At 40.1% G+C, this 13,595-nt stretch overlaps 1 protein-coding gene across 1 annotated transcript in view; it reads right to left on the reverse strand.

Annotated features, from left to right (window-relative positions):
* Positions 1–6,337: 6,337 nt before the first annotated feature.
* Positions 6,338–13,595, reverse strand: part of LOC135250953 (5-hydroxytryptamine receptor 2A-like) — a 33,477-nt gene continuing 26,219 nt past the window's right edge. The window contains exon 3 of the mRNA XM_064327826.1: positions 6,338–7,185. Within this exon, the coding sequence (XP_064183896.1) occupies positions 6,389–7,185 (797 nt within the window). The 3' untranslated portion in view covers positions 6,338–6,388. The remainder of the gene's footprint in view (positions 7,186–13,595) is intronic.

Below are 13,595 nucleotides of genomic sequence, written 5' to 3' on the forward strand. Positions count from 1 at the left end.
GGAGAAATGTGCCACAGAAAAGGCCCTGGTGCATTCTTCAGTTTCACCGTGCTTTTATCCTGTTTTCTGTCACTGTTTGCCTTAGTGTTTTCTGTGGTTTTTTCCCAGCAGTATTTCTTCATCTGCAGTTCTTTTCCAATTTCATTCTGCTTACTGATCAACAGAAGGTGTTGTGTAAGCACTAGAAATTATCCAGAATAATGACTATTGGAAGACTGTCAGCATTCAGTGGCCCCTTCAGCAAGTTGAAATGTTGATTCCCCATTGGCTATTCTGGTAACTCAGTGTTAAAGCAACTTTGATTTTAACTGTAATATAGTACATATAGTCCCTAATGGACTCAAATAAACTTTTTCAGAGTTGGTTTAACTGAGAATTTTGTTATGCACACTGAAAAAAGAAGGACATTTTCAATAACATTGAACATTTCTGTTACAGTTTGTTGAGAACAAGGTGAGTGTTCTCAGTCTCATTTGTTGGGGACTCCAGTCTATGCTGGTTTTTCATTAAAATGTAACTGCAACCTCTAATTATAATAGATTTAAATGGTTTTTAGTCAGACACTTTAGCTGACACAATTAAGGAAGCAAACAAGTTTGTGTAACTATCAGCATCTGACTATATAAAACCAATCTAGCAAGCAAGCTAATATTAGTATAAAAACTGCAGTATATCAAGTCTAATCTTTAATATTATCCCTTTCCAGTCTAGACAACTGTAATGTATTTAGATTAAATGTTATGTTATTTTGTAAAATATCGGACCCATAGCAAATTCTTGGATCAGCCAGCTAACATTGCCAAACATAACTGAATTACGTTAGTTAATAACGGCAGCTTCATAAATGCTGACCAGCCACCAGCCAGATTGGCACCACTGTGACCAATCCATACATGTTTCATATACAGCCCACAAAGAAAAAGGAAAGAATAAAAAAAAGAATAACAAATACAGGTGGACAAGCAAGAAATGGCAGAAAATCCTGCATAGTATGCCTTTAAATAAATGGGAGAAGAAAATGCCGAGCATAGACATATGTTTCATAAGTTAGAGCCTGAAATGTGAAGTCTGCAGAGTCAAACCTGAAGTACTAAAAATGTGGAGTACAGGCAACTGAAACCAAACCATTTGTGGAAAAATGTGGACAGAGCCAAAACAAATGCCAATGAATCGAAATCAAATAATGTTACAATACGTTCAATGAAAAAAAGAACTTCATGTTTATAGCAACATAAATTGATCAAGTGATTGATTGTAACAGACACTAGCATACACAGGATACATGGGACCAAGTTTGACAACCTTTGATTTGAGGAGTTAAAAGGTAATGGTGTGCCACCTTGTCCTGTCTTCCTCAGGCTGTAATTCAGAAATGAATTAAATTTAAAAGCTGTCTGCATTTGGAATGAAGTCAAACCATTCATATTTATTTTTCAGCAGCACACAGACTTTTATTTTTATTGCACTTTATTACCAAACAAAAGAACACACAATCATTTTAAATAGAACAGTACCTCACATCCAAACTGTCAAGTAAAATTTAACAAAACATAAATGGAGATCCAAAAAGACCCACATATTTTCCAAGGTTATTAAATAAAGATAAAAACTGTGAACAGTTCAGGAACTCGCCAAATGAAAACTGGAAAAATCTGAACAGACTGTATGTAAGTGTAAGTGTTTTTGAGAGGGTGGAAAGACAAGAAAGGGGGAGGGGAAGAGAAGGCGAAAGACAGGGAGGGAAAGAGTGAGGGAGATCTGTCTAACAAAATTCTGTTCAACGGGAATTTCAACAGGAGAGAAATGCAGAAAAACATGGGAGGACTAACACCAAGACAGGTTAATATTAATGCTGAATAACCACTGTAGCATTGAGATGAGAGAGTGAGAGAGAGAGAGGAAGGGAGAGAGGGTAGGAAGGCTGGGACATGAAGACCACAAGGTTGCAGGTTCCATTCTCTATTAGGCTTTGTTGTGTGCTCCTGCAAAGCACACAACCCTGCTGGTTTACTTCAGTACAGTGGTCAGATGTGGTAATGTTAACCCTATATTGAAAAAAGTATAGAATGTGAACATTGGAAAGGATGTTGTTTCTACAAGGCATAGTCATAATAGAAAACTTTCACAATGTAAACTGTTCAATGGACAGACAGTTATATCACATAAAAATAAAAAATGATATATTAATTATAAATACCCTTTGCTGTTAAATATTTAAAAAGTACACACTGAATGCAGAGTCTGACCTTGTTGTAAGCTGTACGAGACAAAGTACATGGACCTATTGTGCAGTCTTTGTTTGACAGAACATCACTTCCTGCAGAATTTAAGAAGCCTCCCTCTCCTTCGCCTATCATTTCTAAAGTCCTCCAAACCTTGTTTACCATTAATTTAAATCTCCGAAAAATTCCAGTGAAACTACATCAGAGAAATAAAACTGCAGAGATGTGAAAACCCCCCAGTGAACTGGATCAAAGCCCAAATTCAGAGGATAGAAAGAAGCGTCTCCTTTCATTGCACTCCAGTTTAAACACTGTTTTAAAAATAAAATCTGCCTATGTTTTCGTCTACAGACGTAATATTCAACCATCTCCTTTCTCACCCGTCGCAAATCTTACATTTAAAGTTAAAATATGACTGCTTTAGAATTTCAATATGAAATTCAACACGGTCTGATTACATTGTCGAAGGGGAATGCACGCACCCCGGTGTCCTGAGGCCAAATGCTCCATTTGCAGGGAACTGAAGCTATTCCATATTAAATCCCCGCAGCAGCACCCGATAAGAATTCTTCAGATGATCTTCCACCGATCTTTAAGAGGGGAAATTGAACGCTGTTCAAGCTTTCACGCGTACAAATTACTGAAGTCAAGGTGTTACCGATTCCTATTATGTGCAGTACGGTTGAAGAGATCAAACTTAATTCATGGTCAAAATTCCAAATAGCCTAAGCCATTCAGGATTCAGTATGCCTTGGTAGGCAAACTGGAGTTTTAGGCTAGCAGTAAACAGTAATTAAAGAAATATGCAACTAATTGAACAGTCAGTCCAGAAATTTTGCAGCTCAACTTCCCTTGATTGGGAAGAGCATCCCAAACCTTCACACAGAGTAATGTGCGGCATACAGTAGAACACTCAAAGAAAATACTGTTGGAGTCCTAGCTCATGAGACATTACATAGGTTAGGCCTGGTTCAAACAGATTTCCAATCAAGTGTGATTTATTAATCACAATGTTCACAAAGTACACTGAGGTAAAGGCAGGGGAAAACACAAGAAATGTTATGTGTGCATCATCATAATTAGCAGAAACATACATAGTGGTCCACACACAATACTACCACTATCACAGAAACAGTCACTTTTTTGGCAAATACAGAGATCTTAGGGGCTACCTGCAACCTGTAAACCCCACAGAGACAACAGGGACCTCCTGAGACATCAGGTTCCATCGTCTGTAAAACTGTTTGTCTAGCAAAACATTTAAAGACACTCAGCTGATCACGTGGCCAAGGTGCAGTTCTGCATTGTGGTGACATTCTGGAAGTGTTTTTATGGGGCAGTGGCTGGATCAGGGACATTTTGCTGGATTTGAGCCAGTGTTTACCCGCTAACAACTTTTAGTTCCTAGAACATTCTCAGAAAGTAAGGTAAGCATTCACAATGCTATTTTTAATCATGAGGAACATTGCAGGCATGGGCTTAAAAATTATTTTGAGTATTTTGCAGTTCTAGTAAAAAGACAACTAAAGCCTTAGACTAACAACAATTTTTTCAAGGAAAGTATCAATATTTAGCAATATGGAATTTTAACACAAATTTTGGAACATTCTTAAAATGTTATTGACACACATCTGGAATCAATCTGGATAATTTTTGAAATGTTTTGTTAACTGGGAGTATCCCTCTTTTTGTACTTACAAAAGCAGGTCTTTAATAGGACTGAGGAGCTAAAGGGGAGGGAGATAGTGGCCATGATGGCCTGTCAGATGAGGCAACATCCTTATGTGCGTTCTCACACTTTTAATCCAACTACTTTTTCTCAGTCCAGTCCAAGAACAATTAAAGGGAATGTAGAATCTATATATGGTAGCTCAAAACAAAAAAATTGAATATTTTTGAAATGTAAGCCTTTTTGCCTATGTTGAATACTCTTTATAATCCACAGTACCACCTATAGTGGCAATGGCACGCACTGTGAAGAGAATTATGTGAGGTGTGCCAGCTACTGTAGTGCCTCTTTCGTATGTGCCAAGCTGCTGTTAAAAAAAGAGTGGATAATGAGTTATAAATTATGAGCATAAAAGATTATGACATATCTGAATTATTTATGTATGATTAAAGGGGCAGCTCGAGGTGGGGAGAGAAAAAAGAGATAAGAGCAGATGAAGGTATTTGCGTGAGATTAAAGAGCAGTGTGGGGCTGACGATCACGTGGGATGACAGATTTGGCCCCTGCCTTCAGTAATAATCTGTTCCACCATCTCGCAAATCTTGCGAATTGCTCACTGCGCTCAGGCAGAGAGGCCTGCTGGCGTTTCCCATCCTGAAGTCGAAAGAGCTTTGCCAACAGGCCTTGATGTTTTTCGAGAGCCGTCTCTACCGAGGGTACAGCCTGTCCCAAGGCACTTCCACTTGACTGGCAAACATGTATATTTCCAGAGGATTTTTCATATACATGATGCAGTGTGCAACACATTAGAGCTACAGTACAATAGCCTCCAAACAGTCCCATGGTTATATGTTCATTAAATTAGGGAACATAACTTGATTTTTGATGGACATAGCCTGTAACCCATGTTTACATTCTTTGGGCACAAATCTCACTGGCTAAACCCAAGTTTATCGTCATTGCTTATGTTTTAAGTAATTCATGCGTTTATTTTTTGTTTTTATGAGCAGTGTTGTTTCAGGAGATTGTCTAATGTTTGTGTGTGTGTGCATTTATATATGCATGAGAGTGAGAGATTTTGTGTTTTTGCCACTGCAGACAATGTTAGTTACAGTGTGTGTGAACCTCAGTTGGCATCTTGTTTTCATGTGATGGATGCATGCACACACACACACAAGACCCTTTTGTACAGAGAGTCTGTTATGTTTTACAACCTAAATAGCGCTTGCTACCTGTATGTCACAGAGAAACTCATAAAGCTATAAGGGAAGGGAGCCCTCAGTTCTAAGTCAGAATGGCTTAGATGGGCCCAGGTATTAGTAAGAATGTCCCTGATTACCCCAGGTACTGTATGAGTCAGAGCAGCCTCGCTTTACCTGGGTATGAGTCAGAACTGCCCACGGTCTGTCACAGCTAGGCTGAAGCAGTAAAATTCAAAAGCCCCACAGAACACAGGATTTAGGCTCGATTGAGACGCAAGCCAAAGGCTCACTCTCCCACCCCCCACCCCCCACATCTGAGCCTTATCTGGTTTCTCAGGCAACCAAAGGTAAATTCTGATTGGACGCTGAAAGCTGAGTCTCTTTTCTCCTTGGAAATCTTAGAAATCCTTCCTTCATCTGGTGAAAAACCTCAAGTCGCGGAGCTGTTTCAACAACAACACGGCGTTCTGTAAAACTGAACTCCTGGCCCGTGGGACGGTTGGAGTGTCACCCAAGCCAAGCTCCGGCTCGTAAAAAATTAGGAATCTGTGAAATGGAGACAGAGCGATCTGTTTTGCCTGGCAGTAATGTCGTTGGCCGACTGTCTGCCTACTCAGTTGCACTGAAATGATGGGAGTAAAAAAACTTCAGGCACACAGAGAAAATTGGGCCTGTATTCATGATGCACCTGAGAGTAGGAGAGATGATCTAGGAAAGATCCATCTTTCTCATAATGGATAAGCTCAGGATATAAACAGGGGAAATCTGATCCTGATATTACTTCATGACATTTTTAAGCACAGGCCCTGGCCTCCATAGATCTAGCCTAATTGAAAAGATAATGATGAGATGTTGTCTGGCAAGCTGTGAGTTGTGTGTGTTGTGCATCTGCCTTATAGATTGACATGCCTTGACTCACCCCATTTTCTTGTTCTCAGAAATCAGTCGTTATCACAAGAGCCTGAACCAACATAAACATGAAAGAAAAAGGAAAGTGCACAAGAAACAAAACAAAGAGACAACACAAAAAACATCCATGTGCAAGATCTCTCCTCCCTGTTCAAATATAGAGTAAAAAAAAACATGAAGATACAAATATTTTTTAAACAGTATTAAATACATATATGTCATTCTTTAGGAAAAAAATATTTTATCTCCTTGCGTTATAATAATTTTTTTTCCAGGGCTGAAAGTACGGCATCACATTACCTAGGGTATCGAAGCCCAGCCTCGCTCTAGTTACATGGAATGTGCCAGGTTGCCATGGTCCCCACTTGTCATGGAAAAAAAGCTGTTCAAACACTACTGACATTTTCATCCTTGCTCTGGTGCTCAGGAGGTCTCGGGGACCCAGACCCATTTGACCCCAAAAACCTTGGGGAGGGCTCCCCATTTCTGAGGGGGGTGATGTGGCCCAGGGGCAGCTGAGTAGAGGTGTAGGCCATTGGGGGTATGGTGTTTACTAGGATCAGCTGCAGAGACTTCCTTTCCTCCCGGTAGTGGCAACGAATGTAGCGTGAGAATGCAGAGCGGTAAGTCTTGTTGAAGAGGGTGTAAACCAGCGGGTTGACAGCAGAGGACAGGTACCCCACCCACACAAAGATGTTGAGCAGGCCTCCCATGACTTCTGCATCACACGTGCCCTTGCACACTACCGCCAGCACGTTGGTGATGAAAAATGGGCACCACATGACCACAAAGAGGAAGAACACCACACCCAGTACCTTGGAGGCCTTCTGCTCATTGCTGATGGACTGCATGGTCCTGCGGCCAAAGGCTGGGGCTGCCACCTCCCGCCCGCTCAGCGAACGCCAGAAGAACAGCTTCTCAGAAGTCAACGAACCTTGGGGCAGGAAGCTCAGAGGCGTTGCCCAGCGGGGCCTCGGTACAAGCTGGTCCAGGCACATCGTGGCCTCTGTCTGCAGTGCACTGATAGTCAGGAAGTATGTCACCACCATGATGGTGAGGGGGACGAAGAAGGCCACCAGTGAACCCACCAGCACGAAGCTGTCGTCCGTCAGGAAGCAGCTGTCGTCCTTGAACACCTTGGAGTCATCCTGCAAGCCGAAAACTGGGATTGGCATGGATATGCCTAAGGGTAGAGAGAGAGAAGGGATGAATAAACTGAGATAAAGACAGAACCATCAAGTTAGAGTCGGAAGGAAAGAAAGAGGGAAGTTAACAGGGTGGGATGGAGATTAGAGTGTATACAGCTAGACCGTAGTTTTTCCTGTCTTCATCCTTCCCTTTCAATTCTGTTCAATTCAGTTTTATTTGTACAGCACTTTTTTTACAAAGCAGTGTCAAAAGTTGCTTTACAGAGAAAACAGAAAGAAAAAATGGCATGAACCCCCAAAAAAGCAAGCAGTTGAAGTAATAAAAAACTCCCCAATGGGAAGAAAAACACTCAAATGGTGGAAAGAAAGAACTCTCCAATGGGAATAATTCTCGGGAGGAACCTGGCTACAGACGGGAGGCTCTCTCCTCTTTCCTCTCTACACCAAGTCTCTTGGTTCTGTCATTTCCTCCCATAGCCTGTGTTATCATTCATATGCTGATGCACAACTCCTCCTACCTCTGATACATTTGTCTTGGTATTCATCTCAAGTTGGATGTCATGTTGAAGTCCAACTTGGCTAAAACTTAGATTCTCTACTTCCCAGCTAAGTCCTCCATGTAGGTGGACCTGTCCTTCACCCTAGATGGCCTCAGAGTGTCACCTTCCTCATCTGCTAGGAATCTCAAAGTAATACTCTAAAATGTTCCTTTTTGAGAACATCATGGCAGTTTACAACACTGGGAGAATCTGCCCCTTCCACACCACCTACTCAACCCAGTTACTAGCCCAGGCACTGAACATCAGTCAATCAATCAATCAATCAATCAATCAAACTTTATTTATAAAGCACATGTCCTACCTGGACTATTACAACTCCCTCCTTGCTGGCCTCCCTTCCTCTGCAATCAAACCTCTGCAGCTCATCCAGAATGCTACTGCTCATCTGATCTACAACCTCCCCAAACTCAGCCATGTCACTTTCCTTTTCATCTCCCCCCACTGGCTACCTATTGCAGTTTGCATCACATTCAAAATCTTGCAAGTCTATCAGACAGTTAAAGGGTTAGCTCTGTTATATCTTCAAAAGCTCATCAGACCCTACACACCTCCCAGACCTCTTTGTTCTGCTACCTTTGGGAATTTGGCACCTCATTCCACAACCCTGCACTTCCAGGTCATGTCTCCTGACCTTCTGTCCCCACCAGGTGGTGAGCTTCTCACTGCTGTCAGAACAGCAGACACCCTGACCATATTCTGATGCGGACTGAAGACTCACCTCTTCATGTTGCACAATGACTACCCTGACCCCTCTAGATACTGTAACAATTCAAGACAATGTCCTGTTGTATAATTTTATGTTCATAGCTGTGTAAGGAGGCTAACTGTCTAGTGGTAGTTTCTTTAGTTACAACAAATTGTTGTTTGTTAGGTTAACATCACACTCATTGATTATTCTGTGCTTTCTAGAAGACATCACAGTTTTGCATTCCTGGGAGTTACGCTGATGTTTTCCAGTTCTGTATCTCCTTCTGGATAAGAGCGTTTGTTGCAGTAAGTGATTGTAATGTAATGTAATGTAATGAGGAATGGCATAGGTTTGACTTTGGACAATGGGAGGCGCATTAGACATTACACTCTGTACAACAACAAATGGCCCACCCCACACACACCAAACTGTTTGAAACCCCCTTATATAACTTCTTATTATTATTATTTCACTTATATATTCATTAAAAATTCAATGAATTGAGAATTGAGTAAGTTGCTCTGAGAAACATTGAAAAAGTCTATTTGCTGGTCATTCAACAAATCGCATCAGTGGTTCAATGATTCCTATTTTAGTCATTATTAACCCTGCACCATTTTGTGCATCTAATTAAAATTGATCCCTTGGAAAATGACAGTCGGCAATTAATGTTATTGAATCAGGGCTTGCTCAATCTATTGTTTGCATCAATACTTTAGCGAATAAGTCATTAATATGGTGTGGATAGTGTTCGCAGCTGATGCACAAGAAGCAGCTTGAGCTGTGCTTGGGACCTTTTTCTTAGTGAATCCAACCAGATGATTTTTAGCACTTGTTTTTCTGTTGTGATTTTGAGCTAAACTTTTATCCTGAAAAACTGTTCATATATTCTGACAGTTGGAGTATTTGGCATTGGTTGTTGAAGGTGTCATTATGAAGGTAATTTACAGAAAAAGTCACCAATCAGCAGTGATGGAAAACACTCATTATATAAATATGTTAATGTGCCTGCTTGTGACTTCACCAATACTGACTGAAGTATAGGTGCAGTACAGACAGCCAAACAGGCCTGTCAAAGAGTAATGTTTAAGTAAAACATAGCTGGCAAAATAAAATCACAAGGTATAAGGATACACAGATTGGACTGTGAGTTCTAGCTGTATCATTAAAGATATGGTATCTCAATGAGGGAACTCTGAAAGTGCATCAGCTAGCTGCCTATGAGTAACCGGCTTCTTAATGCTCAGCTCACATGCTTCTAGCATTTTAAAGGAATACTTGCATCAGTCAATGTGTCAGTGTATTTACTCATCTGTGTTACTCTACAGGAGTAAATACTTTTGTTTTTGTTTCATTTATGTTGCTCCCTTTAAAACTTGCCTCCCTACCTCTTGGAAACACTGATTGTAGAATGGACCCTGAGAAACCACAAAAAATAGAAATTGTATATATATGGATTTATCAATGGAAAGTGTGACTCTTTTACATCTAATGCTCACCTTATTGCATTAGCGATAATAACCAAGCGACTCTACAATAATGAGCTCCACCAATCACGAAGTACACTGGTAACAGCCAACATAACAACGACAATGGCGATTAGCGGATAAGGTGCTCAGAAATAAATTAACCAATCTCATTGCTGTTCTTATATGGGCTGTTTTCAATGTCCTCTATTTTTTACTGTAATGTGACATCACACCTAACTTGTCCTTGTTCCTCGTTCTTACTCTGTTCGGTTAACTGGGCAGCCTGTAGCTGTGATACCTCTGCGTTTTTCAAGAATGAGATCACTGTGCATCTGCCTTATAGCACACGGATCTGGCGTTCCAGAAACAGGACAGTGAACAGAAATGAAAACACAGAAAGAAAAAGAGTTGAGCACAGGGACAAAGAGACAGCATAGATGTACAGACAGAGAGATGATAAAAGAGTAAAGAGAAATTGACTGATATGAATGAAAGTGGAGATGTAAAGCTCGATCAGTCCTGGTGCCCAGATCCAATAGGAATCAATCCACTAGAAGCTTCTCTTACTTAATAATTTCACCCACTTTACACTGCAGATTTTAGTAAGGAAACTTCTGAGTTACCAATCCAAATAGCCCAGCTTCCCATCAAATTTTTGTGATGGTAAAAAAATAAAATACGTAAGTAAGTAAGTAAATAAATAAATAAATAAATGTTACATTTGAAAAGGCTGGCTGCATCTGAAATTGTGAAAAGATGCAATTTCTCATGAAAAGGGCAAGTACTGAAGCAAGTCTGAACAGCCATAAATAGATGATGTGAAGCTGAAATATATTTTGCATTAGGCTAAACCTCAAAACATTTCTCATTTCTAGAAATGAGGCTCCCTGGATACTGTTGCCAGGAGCACTTAAAATGCCTCGGTGTCTTGTAGGCCTGTACTGTCGAAAGAAAGCGCACACTAGTTCATAGATCCCATTAGCAAGGCCTGCAAATTCACCAGATTATCATTTCCATATTGCCATTTTAGGGAAAAAAATTGTGAAAATACACAGGTCTTTCCAGGGTGTGGTTTTAACGGTCATCGATTTGAATGATTGTATTCATATTCAACATCTTTTGAGCATGTTTTGAGTGCATTAACAATCGTTAAAGCTATACCCCGGAATACCAAGAAAAGTCAAGGCCCTTTCAAAACATTCATGGTTGTAGCAGAGGAGTTTCCCTCGGAGAAAACTGTGCCTTCGAATTTCAGGATGTATACATTATTTATTATCTCTTAAATTGGAGTTTGGGCTATACTCTCTTAATGTACTGTTGTTTTTTCTCTTGTTCTTTGAGTTTCCTGTTTCCCCTTTGAGTTCATTATGTATTGTGTCTCTATTAATATTTATTTCAAGAGCATAATGCCCTCCCTCTCACTCTCTCTCTCACACACACAGTGGTTCTGTTGTGACAGTCACCAGTCATAGAAAACAAATTGCATGGAGTATTGTTCTGCAGTCAGACACACTCACACACACACACACACACACACACACTTCCTTTTATGACAGCCATGAAAGCTGCACTGAAATTATGACATGCAGAAATTGTGTCTGCCAGTGTTGTTTAAAGATAAACAAACTTTAAAATGATGGGATCTGCAAGACTTCGTAAAACAAAAACAGAAATATATCATCTTTTTAACTTAACATTGTTCCTAATAGGCAATACATTCCATTCTTTTAAGCTAAATTCTACAGTATATTAACATTACAGTTAAATATTCAGAAACTTTCAAACTTTTTTGGCTTAAACTTTCTTTTCAAAGAGCTATGCATTGCCTGCAGTTGCACATTTGGTTGTTGTGAACTAGCCAACAAGCTTATTCTTTCATATCATACATGTGCAGCAGTCAGGAACAGTGATGTGATGCAAATAACGGAATACAGGGAAACTACAAAACTGATAGCTGTCGACTGCACTTCCTGTTCCTACGCACAAAAGCTAATGTTAGCATACCTAGCAGTTCTAGCACCCATTTCTTATACTTGTTACTGTGGTACTGATAAATGTGCTTGTCACTCCAATTAGTATCCAATGACCATTGACCCTACTATGTGCTAACTTGATCATATTAAAAGTGAAAACCTCATAACCAAGTTTTAGGCAGAGCCTGGTAATTGTGACTTACGAGATTGCTCAGTGTTGTTCCCCTGATAATGTTGCATAACACCTGTATTATTACCTTTGCTGCTGGTGTGTCTCTATACACAATTTTCAATGGACCAACAGGTTTGGTTGTTGGAAACCAAAAAAGCTAACCAGAATGATCCAATATTGGCCATCAGCAACAGACAAGCACAAATCATCCATGTTGGCCCTTACTGTATCAATCTATACATCTCAAAATGTTCAGTGGAAAATCCTTTCCTGATAGAGGTACATATAGTCCCAGTTTATTTTTAAGTTTTCAAGTGGACTAAGTTTGTAAAGGAGAGGCCGGTAAAACAAAAACAGTACCGGAACATTTACAGTTAAGCTAAGCATTTGTTTCATTAAGCTTGAGCTGTAGTAGACAGTAGACACCTGCCCATCCGCTGACCCAAATGCTGCTTTCCTTTCTGGGCTTCCTATTAATCCATAAAAATACTACAGCCTGAGATTTTGGACACTGGTATCCAGTGTGATAGTGATATATGGAAGGACATGAGCACTCGATTTGAAAAATAACACCTAGGCTACCTTAAACCTATGTCTGGAGATGTTGTTTGTTATTTATAGATATTAAAAAGCAGTGCTGTAAAAGGTGGTACACTCTCAAAACAGATTTGTCAAAAACAACACATAACGTGTCGTTTTTAACACACCTTCATGTCTAGTTAAGGACAACATGTTTAGTGTTAATTTCAATACATTCTGTGTTAAAAAGTCTCCTTTTGTAATATAAATTGTATATTTGTGACACAAAAGTAGTAAATTTGTTAAAAAGGTGTTAACATTAACACATCCTTTTTGAGAGCGTAGTGCTTCCACAACTTTGGCCTGGTAGTGCTTAAACAAAATAAGGACAGGCAGGCTGCTCAGGAGTTAAGCAAGCCTGGATATAGTTAAATGAGGATGATAACGATGAAAAAGATTCCGAGGACAATGGAAGTCATGATGATAATGATAGCAATAATAATGATGATAGGATGATAGTAAAGATTAGTAAATAATTAGCATCATTCTCCTCTACAAAGATCTTCATCAACAGGGCAAAGTCTTCCCCCACAAACCCCCCCCGCCCACCAAAAAAAAGCTATGTGTTTACAAAAACATATTGTACTCTAGAACATCGTCAAGCGTTCCACATGATGTGAATACCCACCATTCCTTTCTCCCGCCCCATAGGTCGCGCATGCACATATTCGCCGGCATTAGCCAGGTAATCATTTCCTTTTCATGGGCAGTCATTGACACAATCAGCTGGATACTGACGCCACAATTTGGCAATTAGAATGACTGATTGTTCTGCCAGCTTAAGCACTGAACCACATGCTAAAAAGCTTGAAAATCTTCAGAGCGCCAGTTACAGCTGCTCATGCTAAGGCTTTCAAACAAGCCTCCCCCCCCCCCCCTTCCCCGCCCCCCAGCATTGCGGGAGACCAGTCTACATCTGAGCCGGGCTGTATGTGGGAGTTAATCAAAAGCTTAATGTAAAACACTTTCATTGCACTCCAACATCTCTTATTTATTAATCTGTT

This window comes from Anguilla rostrata, chromosome 3, assembly GCF_018555375.3.
Source record: "Anguilla rostrata isolate EN2019 chromosome 3, ASM1855537v3, whole genome shotgun sequence".
Taxonomy (NCBI): domain Eukaryota; kingdom Metazoa; phylum Chordata; class Actinopteri; order Anguilliformes; family Anguillidae; genus Anguilla; species Anguilla rostrata.